This window comes from Choloepus didactylus, chromosome 2 (assembly GCF_015220235.1).
Source record: "Choloepus didactylus isolate mChoDid1 chromosome 2, mChoDid1.pri, whole genome shotgun sequence".
Taxonomy (NCBI): domain Eukaryota; kingdom Metazoa; phylum Chordata; class Mammalia; order Pilosa; family Megalonychidae; genus Choloepus; species Choloepus didactylus.
This window is the reverse complement of record NC_051308.1, coordinates 199903565-199926023: the sequence shown is the minus strand read 5'-3', so window position 1 is coordinate 199926023 and position 22459 is coordinate 199903565. Positions and strand designations below refer to the sequence as shown.

The window sequence follows — 22459 nt, the reverse complement described above, 5'->3', positions numbered from 1 at the left end:
CATCTCAGCCCTGCTACAAACTCACTGTTCTAGTTTGCTAATGCTGCAGAATGCAGAACACCAGAGATGGATAGGCTTTTTTAAAACGGGGGTTTATTTCGCTACACAGTTACAGTCTTAAGGCCACAAAGCGTCCAAGCAATCAGGTACCTTCACCGGAGGATGGCCAATGGCGTCCGGAAAACCTCTGTTAGCTGGGAAGGCAGCTGGCGTCTGCTCTAAAGTTCCGGCCTCAAAACGGCTTTCTCCCAGGACGCTCCTCTCTAGCAAGCTTGCTCCTCTTCAAAACATCACTCCCAGCTGCACTCTCTTTTCTCTCTCTGAGTCAGCTCATTTATATAGCTCCACCGATCAAGGCCCACCCCCGAATGGGCGGGGCCACGCCTCCATGGGAACATCTCATCAAAATTATCTCCCACAGCTGGGTGGGGCACACTCCAAGCAAATCCAACCAGCACCAAAACGTCTGTCCCAGAAGACCACAAAGATAATGGCATTTGGGGAACACAATACATTCAAACCGGCACACTCACCCTGTGACCTCGAGAAACTCACAGCCTCCCAAGAGTCTTAGTTCCTTAAACTGTAATGTGGGGATAATGCCCCTAATTCCTAATATAATAAAAGGATGGTGTGATCTACTTCTCAGACCATAAATTGTGGAATGGCAGGATCTCCTAGATATTCGCCAGCATCCATTTTTCCCTTTTCATGAGCGAAAACTTTCAATTCTTGGCTGGGCACAAAGCTACCCCCCAAAATGACATTTCCCAACCTCCTTTGCAGCTAGGTATGACCAAGTTCTGGGCAACAGGATATTAGTGGAGGTGTTATTTGCAACTTCTAGGAAATGTACATTGGAATACAGATGCAGTGGCTGGAGCTTGAGCGGTTATTTTAGACAATGACATGGAAGATGGTGGAGCAACAAGGTAAAAGAAGCTGGGGTCCCTAAAATAATTGTGAATTTCTAGACCAGTCCTGTTCTGTCCACCTCAGGTTTTTACATGTGAAAAATAATAATCTTTCTTGCTTATGCTAGTGTTAGCTTGGGTCTGCATTCCTCACAGAAAAACTTAATCCCAGCTGATACTCGTGGTTCTGCTAATTACAATTTACATTGGTTTGCAGCCATATAGTTTATGAAGAGCTTTGAGGGAAAAGGAAGAAACTAATGTATATGCATTCATTCATTTATTTGATGAAAACTCAGTGACCATCTACAGAGTGACAGGCCCTGTCCCATGTGCTTGGGATAGAAATGAATTAGAGAAAGCCTCTGCATTGCAGGAATCCACCACCAGCAGGGGAAGCAGACACACAATTATACCACAGTTGACAGGTATTATAATGGGGGAAGCACAGGCAGCTGTGGGGTGCCGCCAAACTAGACTCTGGAGAAGGAAATGATCTGCAGTGGGCCAGGAATGGTAGAGAGGAGCCATGAACTTCAGATCCCCATGAACTTCAGATCCCCATGAACTTCAGATCTCCATGTTCTGCCTCCAGCCACTAACCCCAGGCTCCTCTGAGTCTCCTTGGCCTGAATCCTTGTGAGAGACAGCAGAACATCCATGGTCCTAGCAGATGCTCCTTGGAGAATTCTCCAAGCCTAGTTTGGGTAACTGCAGGCTCTGCTTTCTGAAGAGGATGGGGCAAAGTGAGGTGGCATTGATTGAAGTATGAACACCATCTCCCAATCCTCTTGAGACTCTGGAATTTGTCAGGACCAAGGAAATCACGTGGCTTGTCTGTTTCAGGTGAACATCAGTGCAGAGCCATGTGGATCCATCTCCCCCACATATAATAATAATGATAATGATCATATTAGTTTCCCAGCTGCTAAAACAAACACCATACGATAGGTTGGCTTAAATGACAAGAATTTATTGGCTCGAGGTTTTGAGGCTGGAAGTCCAAAAATGAGGCAGCAGCAAGGAAAAGCTTTCTCCCAGAAGGCTGTGGTATTCTGGGACTGGCTGCTGGCAATTCTTGGTCCTTGGCTTTTCTGACACAAGGCAACACATATGGCAGCATCTTCTCATTTCTCTTCTGGGTCCGGTTGACTTCCAGCTTCTGGCTGCTGCCCGTGGCTTCTCTCTATCTGAATTTAACTCTGCTTATAAAGGACTCCAGTAATCCAGATTGAAGACCAACCTGATTCAGTTGGGCCACACCTTAACTGAAGTAACATCTTCAAGTGCTCTTATTTACAACTGGTCAATGCCCACCAAAATGTGCACCAAGACCAAGAACATGTCCAATAATGGGATACACAATTCAATGCAATTCATTAATGATAATGTCAATTATAATTATTAATGGCAGCAATAATCCCTATTGATTGAGCCTTACTGTACCAGGCCACGTGCTGTATACTTTACACACTCACTTTATTCCTCAGGATGACTGTGAGATAAACTGTGTTATTCTCATTTCTCATATAAGGAAACTGAGGCTGATAGAGGGAAAGCAGGTTGCCCACCACACACGGTTGGTGGGTGCCAGCGCCAGGCTTGGAGCCCAGGCATGCCTGACTTCACAGTCTATGGACTCCCCCTCCCCTGTTTTTCTATTCCAACTCCATTTGGATCCTCCCTCCTCCATGACTCTTACAACCAAAAGGCTAGAGGGAACCTTGTAGATAGTTTAGTCTATTGCACTTGAGAACTTCAAGGACATAAGAAACAACTCTAGGCATCTCAGTCCACAGAGGAGGAAATAGGGGCCCAAAATGACATGGAGACTTGTCCAGCATCACAATCATGCTGGGGGCAGAAACAAGACTCAGTCCTGGCTCTTCTGGTTCCTGGGCCTGACCTGTTTTTTCTGTGCCTCCATTGTTTCTGCTGCTTGGGTTCAGCTGTTCTCTTCTGAGTGGAGTCTGACTCCTCATTAAAATAATGTCTGCAGAGAAGACACCCAATACAAGGCACCCACCCATCCTCCCATTCTTCCTTCCACTGAATCCTTGGGGATCACCCAGCTGAGCTGGGTCTTAGGTCACAGGGACCCATCAGGGCCAGCTCTTGCCCTAGAGGAGACCTCAGTCTAGTGGGGGCACAGGCAAGGAGAGCCCAGTGTGCTCAGTTCTCTGATGGGGGAGCAGAGGGCCTAGGAGAACACAGTGGAAGGAGCTCACCCAGCCTGGGCATCAGGGACGGCTGCAGTGAACAGCCAGAGGGGAAGAGGAAAGGGGAGACATGAACTATCAGTAAGAGGACGCTTGGGGCCCCAGGAGGTTTGGGACACGCAGACAGAAAAGCAAAGGTGGTGTTGCAGGAACTGTAATCACCCTTAGACCTGTCTGCTCAGAGCAGGAACCCTCTCTGCAGCTCCCCTGACAGGCACAATCCAGCCTTTTGTGCTCCTGACCCTGGCCTTGTAGAGGTCTACTTATTGACTGCGCTCACTTTCTCCTTTCAAAATGACCCTAGCCTAGACCATCTTCCTCCAGTAAATCACCAGCTCAATGGGCTCTGCCAATAGACCTCTTGAAATTGTTCTCTCTTGGCTCAATGTGATGTTGAAAGGGCCCACCTCCTCCACCAACTGAGGGGGAAAGGGGGCAGGTGATGCCACACCACTCCAACAACACTCCCAAGCAATTACTACTCCTAACCCTTGAACAGGTACAATTTACAGGCTGGAGATGGACAACCGGTGATGGTGGCAGACAGGCTCCTCTGAGAAGCGGTAGCAGACAGGCTCAGCCATATGAGAGATTCACTGAGGGAAGTGACTGAGGGATAAAGGGGAGGCAGCAGGCATAGGAAGAGAGCCCTCAGACAGAAATGCAGGTCTGACAACCACGAAATTTCAAATACAATGTTCATCCCAGGGTGGTGGCAGCTGCGACTGTCAGTCTGCTCCGCTTCTGCAGCAAGTAATCTGAACTCGGCACATTTCCATGGGCTCCCTAGGCGTTCTGTCTCATTTTTAGAATGTGGGGGCACCAGGCACCTGTTCTATTGTTCTCGACCTTCACACCTCAGCCAAAGCTGAGGCAGCAACAGTCCCATTTCAACAGCTTGTTACATATGCATCATCTCATTTAATTTTCCCAACTTTTTAAGAGGTGAGTATTAATAGCTGATTTTACAGATGCAAAATATTAGGCTTAACCAGTTAAATGATTCTCCTATCACAATGGAGCTAGTGAGTGGCATACCCAGGATTCAGACTCTGGCTCCAAGTTAGGGCTCTACCACTGTACTGACAGTGGCATCCCAGTCAAACTGGAGGGCAATCAGGATTAATACTGATATTCTACTGTGAGGTAGGTAATAGCAGTGCCTCCCAGGTTCGTGGCACTTTGCAGTTTAGAAAATACATTCACATCTGCTATTTAATTTCATCTTCCCAACCCAAGCAATGGTTGTTATCTCCATTTTACAGAAGAGAAAAATGGGACTCGGAAATGTGACGTGTTTTGCCCTCATCACCCTGCTGGTGAATGAAGGAGCCCAAATGAAACTGGGTTTGTCTGACTCTGAATTCTGTGTTCATTACGACTCCAGTGTTTCCCCAGACAAGTCATCAATCATCTGTGCAATTGTGTGTGTGTGTGTGTGTGCATGCACCGGTCACACCTGTGGATGAGCTGTGGCCCATGGCCAAGACCTTCTTCTTCCCAAGCTCCAGTTTCTACTACCAGCCCCATCCCCACCCTCCTCCTGCCTTGAGAAACCGGTTTGCCCAGGTGTGTGGGGGCGGGGACTGCCAGCAGTGGCTAACCCTGAGCTGTGGTCTTTCATATCCGACCCTGGGGTCCTGGAGAACTCTGAGCCCTGAACAAGCTCTCTTTTCTCCAGCACAACCTCCAGGTAGCAAAGTCAAGCGTTGTCCCTCAGAACCCAAGGCCCAGTGGGCTGGAGTGCAATTCCAGAGCCTCCCCCTGCCAGCTCACCTGGGGGTGGAGCCAGGGCTCATCTGCACCAATCTTGACTTGAGCTGACAGAGCAGCTCCCAGAGGCCAGCCAGAGCCACACCACTGTTGGGAGCTGCTGCCCTGGGAGCTTGAGGCTGAGACGCTGGTCCCAGGAGGTTTGTCGAGGCCAGGCTGCACAGGTAGGGGTCAGGCTGGTCTGGCAGGGACAATATTTTCAGTGACTAGAGTATGTAACTCTCCTTCATTTTCTCTTCTCTCTCTTTTCCATCCCTGGTTCTCTGTCACCATCTTTCTCAGTGTCTACCCCCCTATACAATAACCCTTTCCTCTCGGAATTAAGCATCCAGGCTGTCCATGTGGTGTTTCCACAGGGGATCATGGTGTGAGCTGGACATGGGAGCATGCCAGATGCATTGGCCTTTTCATGGCTGGGGAGGTACCAAGGAGAAGACAGTGCTTCTCCTACTCTGCAAATGCCTTTTCTCTCCCAGCAGAGCTTTTCCTTGCTTATTTCTATTCCCAGTGCTGAGAGCAGAGCCACTGCACTCCTCCACAACACCAGGGGCACCAATGACATTGTGCTATTGGAGAATGGTACCCCCTGGTGTTGTGCAGTGGGATAGGCTTGACACAGGGCCCCGCTCAGAGTATGCTCAGTGAGTGACTGGGGTGAATTAAATGGAATTGAATTTGAATGCAAATTGAGAAGAATATGGGCATGTGAAGAAAAAAAAAAAAAAGAAATACCATCATCAGGCCATGTGGGCTAAAAGCAAGAGCAGTGGAAGGGGCAGGGCAGAGGTAGCCTTGAAAGGAGGGGTGAGTGAGGGCTCTGGTGGTTGCAGATGGTGCTAAAAAGATCTCTGGAAGTGGGTTTAGAACTCAGGGCTGCTGTCCCCAGTACAATGACCTTTTTATCCCGCTTCAGAGCTTCCATTGGAATGGACAAAACAGATCCAGTTATTTGCCCCCTTTCCACACCAAGGATACACCTTCCTTGCTCTCTCCCCACTAAGTATAGGACTAGGAGAGAAGGGAAGGCCGTTAAAGCACAGTTTTTAGAGTTAATCAAGCCCAAATTCAAACCCAAACAATCCACAGGATTGTTTTGGACTTCAAAATTTTCACAATTATGGGACTTCACCAATGACCTTAGTTTTCTCACCTAAAAGATGAGAGAATAATAAAGCCATCTCACACAGTTAACAATTGAAACAGACTTGTGACGTGATGCGACCTGCACAATATGTCTGGCACATACAGGTAAACATTACTCTCCTTAAGCCTCATTGTTCTGGAAGAGGAAGTTCTCAGCAGGACGGTTGGCTGAGAGTGGTTTTTCTGGAAGAACTTGCAGGTATTCGGGGTGTGCCAGCCAGAGGCACAACAGAACTCACCCAGGATTCTGCTTGGGGCAAGAGCGCTGCGAGGAGACAGAGGGACACCCAGGCAACCACGCAGAGGGGGCCTTTCTTCCATATGGAAAACTCTGATTCCATGGCATGGATTCAGGGGCTCCACGGGATAAGGACCCACTTCATAGCATCAGTATTTGTGACTCATGCTCAAAATCCCACCATTAGGGCCTCATTCCTTTAGCTGAAGTCTTCCCATCTTAGACATCACAATGTCAGACTTTTTAGGACTGGAACAAATCCAAGGCTGGTCTCACCCATGGCTCCTTGAAGGGAATGCCCTACTTGAAGTGAGTGAGTACTAGAAGCTGAGGGAAAGCATCACCCAGGGTTGGGCACCCACAGTGGAGGGTCTTATATCATGGCATGAGGGTCAGGGTGGGGAGCCCAGTGGGGAGAGGACTCAGGGCAGGTCTGCATGCCTCCAGTTCAGTAAGAAGAGTCAAGACCCTCTCTTCTCCATCCCCTCAGCTGAGTCCTCATCTCCACCTAAACTTTGCACCAGTTTTCTAATTCTCATCCACCCACCAGTGCTGGTCCAAGCAGCATTTTTGAAAATGCCAGTCTGATTCCATCCTCATCACCCACCTCGCCTACAACCCCCACTAGACTCTAGGCTCCAAGCTCACCAGAACCAGCCATCCCCTGAACACATTATGCTTGTTTACACTCCTCTGCCTTGCTAGGTTTGTTCCTTCCTCCTGGATTACCTGTCAGGCTCAGTATCTCCTACTCCTGCCCAATATCCACCCCCTCACTGCAACACGGTTTATTACAAAACATTCTACCTTCATTCTTCAAGCACTGACTGCACCACTTGCTGGGCATGAACATGAAGAAGATACCAAGTTGTCTGTCCTTGAGGGGGTCAAATCTAGTAAGAGAGACACACAGGGAAATCAACAGTTATATTCAGTGAGATAATAGGGAAAGTACACTGGGGTTGTGGAAGTCACCTAGCCTAGGACACTGGACAAACCTTCTGAGGGAGGGAGGACTGTGGTAGAGGAAACAGCATCTGCAAAGACCAGGAGGCAAGGGAGAGCATGGCATTTCCAGGGACTGCATGCTCCACAGGTTGTACAATTCAGGAGAAAAAAAAAAATAGCAAGGATTCTGACCCTAACTCTGAGGGGTGTGGAAGAAGGAACGGTTTGTATGTGGACGGCTGCAGAAGAAGTGGGTGCTCATGGGACAGCCTGGTTGCTATGACAGTGGGTGGAGAATCTACCAGGAAAGAGCTCAGATAAGAGAGGCATTTGTGTCCCACAGTCCTAGAGAATGGCTGAGAGGGAGAGGAGAGGTGAGAAGCTGGGCAGGGGCAGGGAAAACACAGGGCATTGAGAGGATGGGAAAATGGGATTGGTGAGCTACACAAAGGGACTGGCATTTTGGGTGGTGACTTCAGAAGACAAGGGTATGAGGCTGGCTTGATTAGCTGGCCCCAGGATTCCCAGCAGAACTGTGGTTTCTAGACACTCTAGCAAATGCACAGTCGAAAGCCCCAGGATACAAAGGCTATGGATACCAGAAGTAGGGGACCACGTCTTTTTTAAAGGAAGTCCTGGGAACTAGTACATAGAACAGACAGGACGCAGGGAGGGTAATCCTAAAAGCAACTTTCTTAAGCAGCTGACCCTTAAACTTGCTCATGGGGTAATTCCCCCTAGATTAAAACTCAGACATGTCCATGAGATGTCTGATTATAAATAGATAACAGAAATCCCTGCTGTCACTTTAGGTCTGAAAACACAGCCTCAATTGGAAAGTTATTCAGAAATTATGATGTTCAGGGTCATGTATTATTCAATACCTCAATTTTCATTGAAGATTGAGTGGCCCCTGCTGCTGGTCCTACTGGTGCCACACCCCCCACCTCAGGTTGGGACCTGCCTGCTTTGGGAAAAGAGGATATTTCCACCTTATTATCTTCTCACCTCCCTCCTCCCCACTTCAGAAATGCTGCTTCTGACCCCTGGGAGCTGGAATGCCGAGGAGGTAGGAGAAGACAGGGTGCAGGAAAGTTCTGACTTGACTAGGACTCTCCTAAGATGGCTTTGGCTCAGTGGGACTGGACCAAATTTAAGGCTGACTCTTCCCTTGGATGCTCTCGTGGGTTTTTTTGGGATTTCCTCAGCATCCCCAGTCAGGCTGTCATTTAAGTCCTTTCACAGTCTCCACAGGACCAGTGGGCCACTTTCGGAGTCTCAGCTGAGACCCATCGCCCCTCTAGGGTGGTTGGACAGGATCTAAGAAGATCCCCACACTGATTTCATCATGTGTGTGTCTCACCTCTAGTCCACCCTTACAAAAGAAAAAGTTCACACATTCTTTGTCCAACCCCAGGAGTGCAGGCCAATCCCAACCCAACCACTCCCATCCACCCCAGTTGAAGCAGCAAGTCTACGGTAGGTTCTTGCCCTCTACAAATTTCACTCTTGAGTAAGATCCCTGGACCCTGGTGACACCAACTGAGGAGGAAACTTACCAAGCTCTCTATGTTTCCCTGCCCAAATCCCTTCACCAGAAACTATACTTGGGGCAAATGGTAAGCAGTCCCCACAACTTTCCCCCTTTTTGTTGAGGAACACAACAAAGAGTCATCCCAAGAAATACAATGCTTTTATCTCCTCCTTAAACATAGTCTTTAGATTTGTAAACCCAGTTCTTAGTTTTTCTGATGTAAATTTGCCCCTCAGTTTGGAATTTTTATGTGCATTGTATCTTGATGCCTCACTGGTAACTTCCATTTTAGCTTCCTGTTATACTGCTGTGTTTTTAAAGACCTACCTCAAACCACCCCACTTTCCCATAAACCCTTCCCAATATCCTCACCTGGGCTTCATTGCTCCTTCCTCTGAGCTCTTCTTCCAAGAGTAAAAAGAAGGGGTGATGAATTCTCACCCGGCTGGGCACTGTGTCACAGGCTGTGCTCCCCATGGGGCTGAGAAGGACCACATGTGCTGTATCTCCAGTGCCTTGAACAGTGCCTGGAGCACAGTAAGTGTTCATTTATTGTAAGAATGGCCTCAGGAGTGAAGCCTTCCCTCTCAGGAATCCTGGAAGATTGAAGCCTTGTCCTTTAACACCAACACCTGTCTAAAATGATCGACCATTTTGAAGGATCCTTTTCTTGCCTGGCTTTCATATTCCATGCCTTCTGAAATAGAAGATTCTGGCCATACTGTAAGCTGTCCTCAGTGACTCAGGGCCATCGATATGCATATCAATTCTCTGCTGCTAGTCAGTCTTTGCCCTTGCTTGAGCATTGGTCTGCCCTATTTTACAGGTTGTTTTGTCCCAATTCGGCATGACTTTTGTTTCATCTTTTCTGCTTGATCTGGTTTTAATGACGTCTCATGCATGGTATATCCATCAGCAGCCTTTCTCCCTGCTGTCATGGTGGAGCCTTGCTTGCTTCTGGCATCCCCTCTCCATTCCTAACTAGTTGTTTCTATTTTGTCATGAACTGGAAAACAGGTTATGAAGCTCATTATACTTCTGTGTAAAGGAAAAATAAACAGGCCCTGACTGAGGGTCACAGGAGCTCACTGATAAGTCACAGTTTCAGGCCTTGCTCACGGGCTTTAGAAGACCTATTCCTGCTCTTTCAAAACCCTTTATGCTTCTTTCCTGGCATTCTGCTGGGCTCTGGATTGCTAAGTTGCCTGATTAGCTAACAGGTGGGTTGTAGCTGCCTTTGAGGAATGACTGCTGTGAGCCCCAACCTGCCACTTTGGAATTGGGTACGATGTGCAGGGGTTGGCACTTAGCCTTAAACATCCTTGAAAGTGTGGTTGGGGGCACAGGGCAGGCAGGCAGTAGTAGCCCAAGAGCCAGGGCTGTCTCCTCATCCCCTCCCTGGCAGAGTGATCCTGGGACCCAGTAACCCTCATTGTGGCCTGAGCTCACATCTTTCCTTCTCCCCTCCCTGATCAACACCAAGGATCTCGCCATCCTCATCTCCCGTGGCCTCTCCATGCAGCTCACCCTGAGGGGCCGTCAGGGGGATTGTCTACTGCACCTGTTCTTTCACATTCCCGGATGTCTTCCCTCACCCTCTTGTTTATCTGGTACACTCGTACACACCTTTAAATATGAGCATGAGTGGCACTTCATCCCCACTGGCATTTAGCCCAAATGGGCCCTAGTCCCAGGCTAAGCCCTGACCCAGCTGCAGATGACCTGAACTTCCTCCCAGCCCAGTCTCTCAGACAAGCCGTGCCCCACTCCTCAGGGTTCAGCAGGGTGTGTCACTATGTTCCCTGTGCCAGGGAACCAGGGGCAAGGAGGCCCAGGGCCCTGCCTTTCACTCTCCTTTCCCCGAAGAGGGGAGGAAAGAGGACGTGTTTCCCACACCTGGCTCTGTGATCCCCATCGAATGCTGAGGGGATGGTAGGACCAGTGGGGCCCCTTTACCTGGGGCTGCTCCATCCTCAGCCCAGACCTGCATGTGCAGCAAGTGCACGTAGAACAGAGAGTCACGTGATCGAGATGTCCCAAATGCATCTATTGCAGACCGAGAGAGTGAGTGTGCCTGTGGGCCTGGTGGCTGGGCCGCTTCCTAGATGGTGGTCCTGTCGGTTTCTCTGTGCTAACCCCGAAAGCACACAGCAACTCATGGTTTGCAGAGGGTTTTCTGGAGTGCATCCTAACTTCTTTGGCACTGTGGTGCCCCACTGAGGCAGAGAGGGCATGGATCACACTGACTCCCAAGCTCAGAGACATTTAGCAACCTGCCTAAATTTGTTTCCCAATTCACACTGTGGAGGTGCAGCTGGGACTAGTGATCAGGCTGCCTGCATCCCAGGGCAGATGTTTTTCCCTGGACCAGTGTTCTGTGTCCTTTTCAGGGATGGTCTCCTGAAAAGGAGAAGAAGTTCCTTTGTCATGGCACAAGGAAATGAAGTTTGGACCAGGGATCAGAAGTGTGAATTCTCACCCCGCTTTCTCACAGAGGACTTGGCTCTGTTCCTTGGAACAAATCATTTTCTCTTTGCAGGCCTCCATTCTCCACACTGTAATAAAGGGGGGAGCGGGGAATGACACCTTGGTGGGTGACAGGTAGGAGTGTATGACAGTGTAGCATGGCAGATGCAAACAGCTTTGAAGGCGTAAAGGTAGGCTCTTTCCCCTCTCTTTCTCTGTCTCCCTCCCACAGGGATATAAGGAAAATTATGTTGAAGTGGCTGTCAAGAAATCTGCTTCTGGTCCCAGCTTGTTACTTCCCTGTGGGGCCTTTCCTTCCCTGGGGCTTAGTTTCCCCTCCACACAAGCAGAAGCTCAAACACCTTGATTTCTGAAGTCCCTCCCAGCTCTTTCCTCCTCCTCCTGCTTCCCTGGGGGTGGGGAGTGTGTTTGTGTGTGCATATGTGTGTGCATGTGTGTGTTTGTGTGCACTCATGAATGCGTGTGTGTGCGGTGGAGGGAGGGAGGTCATCTTGGGGGTAGGGATGGGGGAAAGAAGGATCAGGAGTTTATGTGTCAGTGGGGCTCAGAGCTTTCCCCACGGCTAACAGAACTTGGGGCTGTTTAATCATTAAAGGAAAGGAATGAAGCCAAGAGTGCCTCAAAGTCCAGCCTGGTGGTGATTAATATTAACACCCGAGTATGGAGCTGGCAACAATGGGGCCTGGAGCTTTCGGGGACGGGGACAGGGCTGAGGCCACTCCACACTCAGCACCAAGCTCCGGGGTCAGCCTGCACGCCTACGACATCGGGGTGCTGGTCGTCTACTTTGTCTTTGTCATCGCTGTGGGCATCTGGGTGAGTCGGCCTGGAGGTTGGGGCCTGGCTTGGGAGGCAGGGGCAGGCTGCCATCTTTCGCTGGATGGTGGAGCAGGGGCCAAGGGTGGCCAGAACAGGGAGGCAGATCTCAGAACCATAGTCCACCTCAGAAGGACTTTCTGGATTCATCACTCCCAACCCCTGCCTTACATATGGGGACAGATCCAGAACCAAGACAGGGAGTGGAGTGACCGGCCTGAGGTCGCACAGAAGCACTGGCAGGGCCAGGCCTGCAGTCCCAGTCTTCTGACTCTCCATGGCCCGGAAGCTGCTGCCTTTGTCCTCAACCATCCCTGGCTGCTGCTGAGTCTCATACCTGCCCCCTTCCCAATCCCAAATTCCCAACTCTTTGAATAATTGACTCCCTGCCCTACCCAACCCTCTACTCCTTAGTCTCTTGGCCCAGGAGCCAAGCTTTCTAAGGGAATTGGGGCTAACGTGCCCAAAGGGAAGAGAGCCAAGCAAATTCCAAGTTCCTTCTGTTCTCCACTGTTCCCGGAGCCCTGGTGCAGTAAAAAGAGAACAGACTCTGAGGTCAGGGAGCCCTGAATTCAGATTCCAACTCCAACAGTTAGCAGCTGTGTGGCTTGGGAATACATGAAGCCTCTCTGAGCCTCTGTTTTCTCATCTGAATAAGGAGAATAATGAGCACTACACTGTACAGCGGTTGTGATTGTTCGATGACACATTTAAGTCCCTGGCACGGAGCCTGGCACACAGTTGGCAGGCAATAAATGGCCCCGATCACCAACATAGCCTTCGGGAGAAATGCCAGCACCTTTAGATGCTGCCCTGACTCCAGTCCCAACTGGGCCCCTTGCTGTGGCAAAGTCAGGAACCCTCTCTGGGCCTTGGTTTTCTCTCTGCAAAGCAAAGTGACTAATCCCTTTGTCCCAGGACTGGTGGGAGAAAGAAATTGGCAAACAGCTGATCAGCCGGCTCCTGGGAGGGGGCCAGAATGAAAACCACCAACACCCCTGTGACTAAGGACAAGTCGCTCTTCTTTGGGCCGCAAATTCTTCATATGTAAACTGCAATGATTTCTGGTCTCCCAGAGGATCAGAGGCGCCACTGGAAGGACGAGCAAAGCCAGACAAGCACCACACCTATCACCACTCCCTAGCAACTAATTAATTACTTTCTCTTAGGGAAGGGAAGTTTCTTCTTAAATTTCCATTTCTCTGTCCTCTCCTTCCAGTAGTTCTCCTGTCTTTAGACCCAATCAGAGACTTGTTGGCTTCAGCATCTCGATAACTGTTTACAGTTTATCTTGCCCTGCCCACTGCCCTGCCCCTGCACCCCAGGGCAGTTTCTTTCACTCCTCACTCTCCTTTCATTCTTCACATCAATTCCCATATAGGTCAATAACTGACCACCTGCTGGTGCAGGACAGGGTTATGTTTCAGGGTCATGGGTTGGGCTAGGCAATGTGGGCTGACCTCAAGCCAAAGTAAGAAAAGCCCCCAAACAGAGCTCCTAGCATTGCCTGGCACCCAAAGTTCCACCATCAGAACTACAGCCCTCTGTTTCCTTCCTGCCTCTGGTTGAGGGAGTCCTGCTGCAAGGAGGGGAGAGTGGAGCCTCTACATGCCTCAGAATGAGATGCCAAATCCTTTCCTGAAAGCCGTTTTGGAAGGGAGGGAATGATAAGAGGATGGGAGTGTTCAATAATAATCATCGCATATACTCGCACAGCACCATGCCATTTGTGAAGTCTGTTTACCTCCTTTGCTCTTCACGCCAGTCCTGGGAGATGAGCAGCAAGGCTCTGAGAGGGGAAGTGACTCTCCCAGAGACACAGCTTAAAAAGTGGAGAACCCAGCACATGTGGCCAGCTCCGTCTGGCAGCAGATTGCACCCTCTGCAGCCCCACAGTACCCGCACCCAGGGGCAGAAAAGCCGGGGTGGAAGGCAGAGACTGGGGAAAGGATCGGGATATCCTCATCTCTCACCATTTTCTTTCCAGTCATCCATTCGTGCAAGCCGAGGGACCATTGGAGGCTATTTCCTGGCGGGGAGATCCATGAGCTGGTGGCCAGTAAGTTGACTTCCTCCCTGTCTTCCCTGTGTGGAAGCTGCCATCTCTTTCCTCTGCCCCAACCATCCACGGTCTTTGTCTCATCATTTCTTGCCTGGACCAGGGCAACATGCCACCCCCTTGGATTTCCTGACTCTGGACTCCTTCTCTCCAGCCCAAATCCACCCACAACCTGTGCGATCTTGTTACGGTGCATCTGGCATAAGCCTTTACTGGTGACCTCCTATGCTTGGGCGCTGGACCTACAGAGATGAATCTAGAAGGCTCCTTTCCTGGAGAAGTTCACAGTTGAGCTGGAGAGACAGACTCACAGACAACATGATAAATTGCCTAGCTAGAGGGAGGCACAGAGGCTTGTAAGAGCCTGGAGGAAGCCCTGGACTCTCAAAAAATGGAGCATGGGAGGGAGTTAAGGAAAGATTTTCTTGGGAAGGTGACACATAAGCTGAAATGTGAAGAACATTAATTCAAGGAGGTCATAGAGATAAAACCCCCAATAACCTCACAAGAAATCGATCCCCAAGACCTTTCTGAAACCCTAGTCTCCCCATCTGCCACCTCATGTGTTTCTCTTGGTCTTCCAAACTAGCCTCCTCTTCCTGAAATGGGCTGGGGGTGGGGGGAGGTAAGACTTGCCTGGGAAACTGGCAGTGTCATTGTCATCCCATGGTATCTAGCTAAAGCGGTATACCTGCTCAGGCACTCATTCCTCCCATACCTGATACATGTGTACACACACACTATAATCAGCTTCTCACCTCTTCCCACTGGTTTCTCATTTCTTACCACCTTCCTTGCCCACCACTGATCATGGACTCCCTAAAGAGGAGAGGAAACCCCAGAGGCCTACATGAGGCAACAGGGACAAGAAGAGGCAGGGGCAAGGGGCTCTCATGCTGTTTATCACAATGGAGTCCCCAGAGATGGTGGCAGGGACACTGGTGCTGACAGCCACCACCCCCCATCCCCCATCAGAAGAAAACCCCTTGGAAACTGTTCTACTCAGCTGAGGCCCACCCCAAATCACAACCCTAGAAATGAGTCATTGGGAGGGAAAAGCAGCAGGGAAAAACACCTCTCCTCTGGTGCATTTGGCGGCATGTCTGTTCAGTCCTGTGGAGAGCAGAGCTCCACATCTCACTGTAGGTGTGACAAAAAACCTAAGGCCTCCCAGCACGAAGAGGGTGCTCCAACAGACTCACCCAGGTTCCTGCTATGCCCAAAAGATGCACAGAGCCGTGGTGTGGAGGAGGGCACAACATGGGGAAGGGAGACCTTGAGCTGTGTCTCCTGCACCTGAGATTAGGGCTCAGATTGAGGGCAGGATCAGACCCAGTTCTGGGCAGGGAAATCGCAGTCCCATTTACATGCTGGAACTTGTGTGTCTGTGTGTCCGTCTGTACAAAGTCCAATATCTTTGTACCCTTCCCTACTCGGTCAGTCCTCAGAAGTGCTTCATTTCCCTCACATGCGCTGAGGAAAGCATGTGGCAGAAAAACGGAGAGCAGGAGCAGCAGCGCCCCTGTTCCAGAGAGGCCCAGGTGGGGTCCTGCCTGGCCCTCCCCATCCTCCTGCCTTTGCTGAGCTTCTTGACGTCTCCTTGAGTTAGGAGCTGGGAGCCTTAGGTTGGATGGGGGTGGAGGTACCTGGCTCCTCTGCAAAGAGCCAGGGGAAGCTTCTGCCTCTGAAACAGGAGGTCCAGTGCTCTCTCCCCTGCCTGGGTGGCCCAGTCAGCATCCCCAGGTCCATCTGAGAGAGTAAGTGACAGTGGGGGGGGAGGGGGTGCAGGGGTGAGGACAGAAGTAGCACAAAGACCTCCTCAGCAATCAGCAATCCTGGGCCAGTTATTATCTTTGCACCTTTGAACTGCTTCAACTGCCTCTTCTCTGAGTTTCTCAATATTTTCCATTTCTTCTCAGTTTATTTCCCCAGCACTTCTAGAACAGGAAGTTGGGTGGAGGTGTGTCTCTGCATTTTATAAGTGAGGAATCTGAGGCTTTGAGAGAGGAAATGATTTTAGGGTGACACGGGGTACGAGGCTTGAGCATAACTCTTCACCTGCAGCCCCCAGGTAAAAGCGTCCTCAACAGCAGGTGCTGAGTCCTGACCCCATGGTGTCCTGTAGGCCTCCTTCCAGGCCCAAGAACCTTTCCCTTTGCCTCCTCTCCCCTCCCAATCAAGGATCTTGTTGAATAATAAGAGACAACACTGACCTGGCTCTGTTTTCTGTCTTTACATAAACTAATTTGAGAAGCTATTTCATGTGTTGGTTACCGGAGCAAGACTGACAAGGTTCGAATCCTCGTTCTATCACTTATTATTTCTGTGGCCTCAGGCACATTTCTTATCTGTACCTTCATTCCCTCATCTGCAAAATGAGGACAGTAGTAGTGCCACCCTCGCAGGGTTGTCATGAGGGTGATATGAGTTAATATAGGTCAAGTGTTTACAATAATACCTGGCACTGGACAATGCTATATAAGTAGGAACTGCTATGACAGTTGTCATTTTCATTCTCACTGTTATTGTCCCCTACTGCTGCAGAGTAGCTGGGCTTCACCTGCCCCGGATGGCTGTCTGGAAATAACTCAGCTCAGAGGTTGGCCTGGCCTGGGCTCAACCCCTCAGCCCAACCCTGCCTCAGAACCTGGGGAAACTGGGGCAGCAGAAGGACCTGCTCCCTTCATCCCCTTTGTGGTGGCTTCCTTCATCTCCTTCAGCCTCCTTCTCTTTGTAGGGCCTTTGAGTGATGGCCCCAGTGCAGGACTTTCAAGCTGCCCTCCCTACTTACACCCTGCTTCCCACAGTCTTTCTTTCCCACTTTCTTTACTCACTGGGTGACCTGGCACCAAAGACTTCATTTCTCTGAACATTTGTTCCTTCTTCTGTAAATTAGGAGGATTAGTACCCACCCCTCCAGGAATGTGTGAAGATTAAATTCATTAATGCTTATAAGGTGCCTAGCACAGTGCGGGCATACAGTCGGTACCCAATAAATGCCTGGTCCTTCCCTCCTTTTCCTTGCCCATCCCCTTCCTCCTCCTGCTGACCTCAAATTTCCTGAGTCCAGGTCTACTCTGTCTCCCTCCCAGCTCCTGCAGCCCATGGTCCTGACTTCACCTTGATATAGATTAACCCCAACCTGATGCTTGACCCCACTTGTGCCTTGCAGATTGGAGCATCTCTGATGTCCAGCAATGTGGGCAGTGGTTTGTTCATCGGCCTGGCTGGGACAGGGGCTGCCGGAGGTCTTGCTGTGGGTGGCTTTGAGTGGAACGTAAGGAAGCTGGCTTGGAGGTTTCTCAAGGATCATGGGGGTCTGAGCCCACTCCCCGCTACCCCCATCCCTGGCCTTAGTGCTGAGAGAAACCTCAGAGGTGTTTGGGGAGGCAAGTCGAGAACCCATATTACAGATGAGGAAACCAAGGCCCGGAGAAGGCAGAGGGGCTATTAGTAGGAGGACTGAGATCGGGTCCCAGGTCCCAGGTCCCATACCTCCCTCAGGGATCTCCCACAGCACAGCCCTGCCTCTGAGTAGGAGGCTGCCCCTCCACCTGCGTGTGGTACCTGGATGCCATCTTCTTTCCATTTTCCCAGGCAACCTGGCTGCTCCTGGCCCTTGGCTGGATCTTTGTCCCCGTGTACATTGCAGCTGGTGTGGTCACAATGCCACAGTACCTGAAGAAACGATTTGGGGGCCAGAGGATCCAGGTGTACATGTCTGTCCTGTCTCTCATCCTCTACATCTTCACTAAGATATCGGTGAGTGTCTCTCTGAAAATGCTGATTAGAGAACTGCTAAATGTACTGCCTTGGGCTTCTTGCTGAGAGGGAGCTGACAGTCATGAATTTGATGTAAAGATGGATTGATGATGGATGGAAAGATGGATGGATGAATGAATAGAAGGATGGATGGATGATTTCATTCTTTCATACAGCTATGCATTCACATAATTTTCAGCAGTGGAGTTGTTAAATGTTAAATGAATGGTAAGCCTAACCTACAAAGAATTCACAATCAAGAGTTCATTTTTCATTCACTCATTCTTTATTAATTAATTAATTCATCTTTCCATCCATTGATTCTTCATTCAGAAACCATGTATTAATTGCCTATAATGTTAGATTTAGGAAGGTCCTTGTTCTTCCTCTTTTGACCTAAACTCAGAAAAGAAACCTATACAGGTCAAACGACTTGCCCAATTTCACACTGAAGGCTAGCTCTGGGACTGGAACTAAAGTTCAGGTCTTCTGACCTGGTCCAGGTCTCCTTCTATTCTGCCATGTTTTAGACCCTCTAATGAGTTCATAAAACAATCATGGAATAGGACTAACAAATATACACTGATAGGAACTGGATCATTCAGTTGCCAACTATAGGGTTGAAAAAAAGTTTTAAGCCCCTGTTGGGGACTGAATATTGTCCCCCACAAAAGTCATGTTTAGGTCTCAACCCCTGGTCCTGTGGTAGTGATCGTATTTGTAAACAGAACCTTTAAAGATGTTATTAGTTAAGGTTTTCCCAAACTGAATGAGGGTTGGCCTTAATCCAATATGGCTGAAGTCTTTATAAACAATGGAAATTGGACACTGAAGAGAAGTCACAGGGAGCAACCAGAAGCTGGAATTCAACAGAATCCAAAAGAGAAAGGAGAAGATGCCACCATGTGTAGTGCCATGTGACAGAAGAACCAATGACCAAGGATCACAGGAATCCAGCTCCAGAATGCCACAGTCTTCTGGGAGAAAACATCGCTTTCCTATTGCTTCAGTTTTGGACTTCTCTTAGCCTCAAAACCATGAGCCAATAAATTCCTTAGTGATGCCAACCCACTGCATGGTATTTGTTTCAGCAGCTAGGAAACTAAAAGATTTTGGTACCAGAAAGTGAGATACTATAATTGCAAATACCTAAAAATTTGGAAATATCTTTGGAATTGGGTAATGGGTAGAGGCTGGAAGAATTGTGAGGTGTTTAATAGAAAAAGCCTAAATTATTTTGAAGAAATATGAATGTTAATGGTACTATGATGAGGCTTTCAAAGGAAATGATCAATGTGCTACTGGAAATATGAAGAAAATCAATCCTTGTTATGAAGCAGCAGAAAACTTGGCAAAATTGAGTTCTGATGTTGGGTGGAAGGCAGAACTTGAAAGTGATGAACTTAGATATTTAGCTGAGGAGATTTCCAAGCTAAGCGTTCAAGGTGAAGCCTGGCTTTTCCTTGAAGCTTATGGTAAAATATGAGAGGAAAGAGATAAGCTGAGAACTGAACTGTTAAGCACACAGAAACCAGAAATTGACAGTTTGGAAAATTCTGGGTCTATCCAGATAGAGTGCTCTAAGATTAGAGCCAGAAGCAGCTCTATTGGGGGCCTTCCTGAGCTTTCAGGAGTTGAGTGTCCAGAGGACAGAGCACTGTGTGAGGGTTTAACTGAACACGGGTGCATCCAGCCATTTTGGTGGAAGACAGGGTTGTAAATGCAGTTATTTAGAAAGGATCTGTGGAAAATTCTGTTGTCTGATAGTTTGGACCCCCTGAACTGCACACAAAGCCAATAAGGTTTTTGTGAAATTTGTATGAACAGAAGAAATGCCTGAAAGGGACAGAGAAGGGATGAATTGAGGAAGAATGACTTCAAGGGCAGAACCATGGAAGCTGAAATCTGAACTAAAGAGATCTAGGACCAAGAGAGTAGGCCCACCCATGTGTGGGGAAAGAGCACGTCTGCTCCGGTGCATGGAGGGGGCAGGCCATCAGCCTGGAACTTGGAGGGGGCATGCCTTGCACCCATTGTTCAGGGAGTCTGCTGCCACCCCGATGCTTAGAGGTGGTAGGGCCTCATGGAAAGCCTGGCTGCCATCCCAGTGCTTGGAGCAGGTGGGGCTTCCAGGCCTGAAGGACAGAGCATCAAGCCACAGATGACTCTCAAACTTTGAGATCTCATAAAGTTTGTCCTGCTGGGTTTCAGACTAGTTTGGGACCCCAAACCCCGGTTTCCTTCCAAATTCTCCCTTCTGGAACAGGTATATTTATCCTATTTCTGTTCCAGTATTGTATATTGGCAATAGATAATTGTTTTTTTTCTAGGTAGACAGAGGAATTTTGCCCCAGGTTGGAACATGCCCATTAATAATTTTGATGAGACTTCATATTGAGCATTGTAACTAAAATGAATGAAGGCTTTCAGGGTGAATATATTTTTACATGTGGTGAGAACATGCCTTTTGGGGGTCCAGAGGGTAGATTGCTGGCATTCCCCCCACAATGGGCATGTTCTGTGATGTGAACCCATTTGTAAATGTTATTAGTTAAGCTGTGCCCAAACTGAATGAGGGCGGGTCTTAATCCAATATGGTGGAAATTCTTATAAGCAAGGGAAATTGAACACTGAATAGAAGCCATAGAGAACAGCCAGAAGCTGGAAATCAGTGGAACCTAAACGAAGAAAGAAGATGCTGCTTTGTGCATTGCCATGGGATAGAAAAACTGAGGACCAAGGATCACAGGCTGCTAGCCTCAGAATGCCACAGTCTTCTGGGAGAAAGCACTGCCTTGCTAATGCCTCGATTTTGGACTTCTCTGAGCCTCAAAACTATGAACCAATAAATTCCTGTTGCTAAGCTGATGCAATGCATGTTGTATGTTTCAGCAGATATGAAACTAATACACTCTTGTTCCATCAATGCTTGAAAATAACTATAAGTCAGCTTAGACAAAAGTTATGACCCCAAGTCCTCTAATGAACCTAAAGATGTGTGTTATCCAGAACCTGTGTTTATCCACACCAGGGCATTAGGTCTGTTGTGGGACCATCTGGCAGTTGAGTGGGGACCAGACACTGCTTTGTCGGGGATCCTCTGGGTTCCTACTCTCTGCTCCCAAATGACTTCTCCTGCAACCTCAGCCTCCAATTCACTTCCTCAGTCCTCCTTTTCATTCCTTCACCACCTCTTTCATGACCCATAGTCTATCTTATTGGTTCTTCCAGATTCAATTTTTCTCAATTTCAAATCTTTATCTGGTACTCCTTAGCTTTAAAATCTCCTCAATGTCAGAAAGATCAAGCCCTTACTCCTTAGCATGGCACATAAGTCTCTTATACTGTGTGATGAGGGCTGAGGGCACTGGTAGAGCTGACCAGGTAGGTGACACACCCACGGCAGCTACATCTGCAGCCTTGGGTGACCCAGACTCCTGGGTCCTGGTTCTCTGCAGACTGACATCTTTTCCGGAGCCCTCTTTATCCAGATGGCCTTGGGCTGGAACCTTTATCTCTCCACGGTGCTCCTGTTGGTGGTGACAGCAGTCTACACCATTGCAGGTAAGGCTGAGGGGAGGCCACAGCGGGGTGTGGGAACTGAGGATCAGAGACAGAAAGACAGGGAGAGGTAGGGAGGGAATCTTGCTGGCTAGCAGGGACAGAGACACAGACAGAAGGAGAGAGACAGAGAGGGAGAGCAGAGAAACTGAGAGAGAATGAGAAACAGGAAGAGACCAAGAGAAAGAGAGGTAGGGACGGAGATGTAGAATAAGAGAGAAACATAGGGGACAAGACTGAAAGACATGATGCAACCAAGAAAAGGGGAGACTGAAAGGGCAGCAGCAGAAAGAAATAGAGCTAGACTGAGAGAGAGGCAGGGAAGGAGGGACACCAAGGGAGCCAGGAAAAGAAAAACTGCAACAAGGAATAGGGGAGAGATTAGGGGACTCTTAACTGTGCTGTGAGTTGCACTAGGCAAAAGCCCCAAACCCACCTTCTCCTGTTACCTCCAAAGCACTTCATCCAGGACCGGACACGCTGGGAGACTGGCTCAGGGTTATGGATGTCTAAAGTCAGCCTTGAAAGATGGGGAGAGGTTAGATGGCCATCAGGAAGGGGGAAGGAGAAAGTTTTCCTGGTGGAGCTAAGGAGCTCATGGTACAGTGGATTTGGGATATTAAATATATAGCCATGGTTGAGGCTGTCAGGGAGAGAAAGAGCTAGACCTCTGACTGTGGCCAGCCCTCCAACCTGCCAGGGTGGGACAGAGGGGGACACTGCATGCTGGAAAAGGCAGGTAGCCGGAGTCCTCCTCCTCCTAAGAGGACTCTGTGTCTTCTCTGGTCTCCTCAGTGTGGCCAAGCACAGGGCTGGCACCCAGAGTGGAAGCCCCTGCTGGTGGTGACTGATGAGCCTTGTCCTTGGGTCCCCAGGGGGCCTCACGGCCGTGATCTACACAGATGCTCTGCAGACAGTGATCATGGTCGGGGGAGCCCTGGTCCTCATGTTTCTGGGTAAGGAAGAGGTCTAAATGTGTCCCACCCTCACTTCCTCATTCTTCTT

General features: G+C 49.1%; 1 protein-coding gene across 4 annotated transcripts in view; it reads left to right on the top strand.

The window, feature by feature from the left end:
• Positions 1-4963: 4963 nt before the first annotated feature.
• The window catches only part of SLC5A9 (solute carrier family 5 member 9), a 34613-nt gene continuing 17117 nt past the window's right edge, over positions 4964-22459 (top strand). Inside the window, exons 1-7 of one of the 4 annotated variants that reach the window (XM_037827276.1) lie at positions 5009-5070; positions 11852-12072; positions 14060-14131; positions 17304-17408; positions 17729-17893; positions 21352-21457; positions 22330-22410. In XM_037827276.1, coding sequence (XP_037683204.1) covers positions 11917-12072; positions 14060-14131; positions 17304-17408; positions 17729-17893; positions 21352-21457; positions 22330-22410 — 685 coding nt within the window. In that variant the 5' untranslated portion in view covers positions 5009-5070; positions 11852-11916. Of the gene's footprint in view, positions 5071-11851; positions 12073-14059; positions 14132-17303; positions 17409-17728; positions 17894-21351; positions 21458-22329; positions 22411-22459 lie in introns of all 4 variants that reach the window. The other 3 variants (XM_037827279.1, XM_037827277.1, XM_037827278.1) reach the window with 3 other exon arrangements.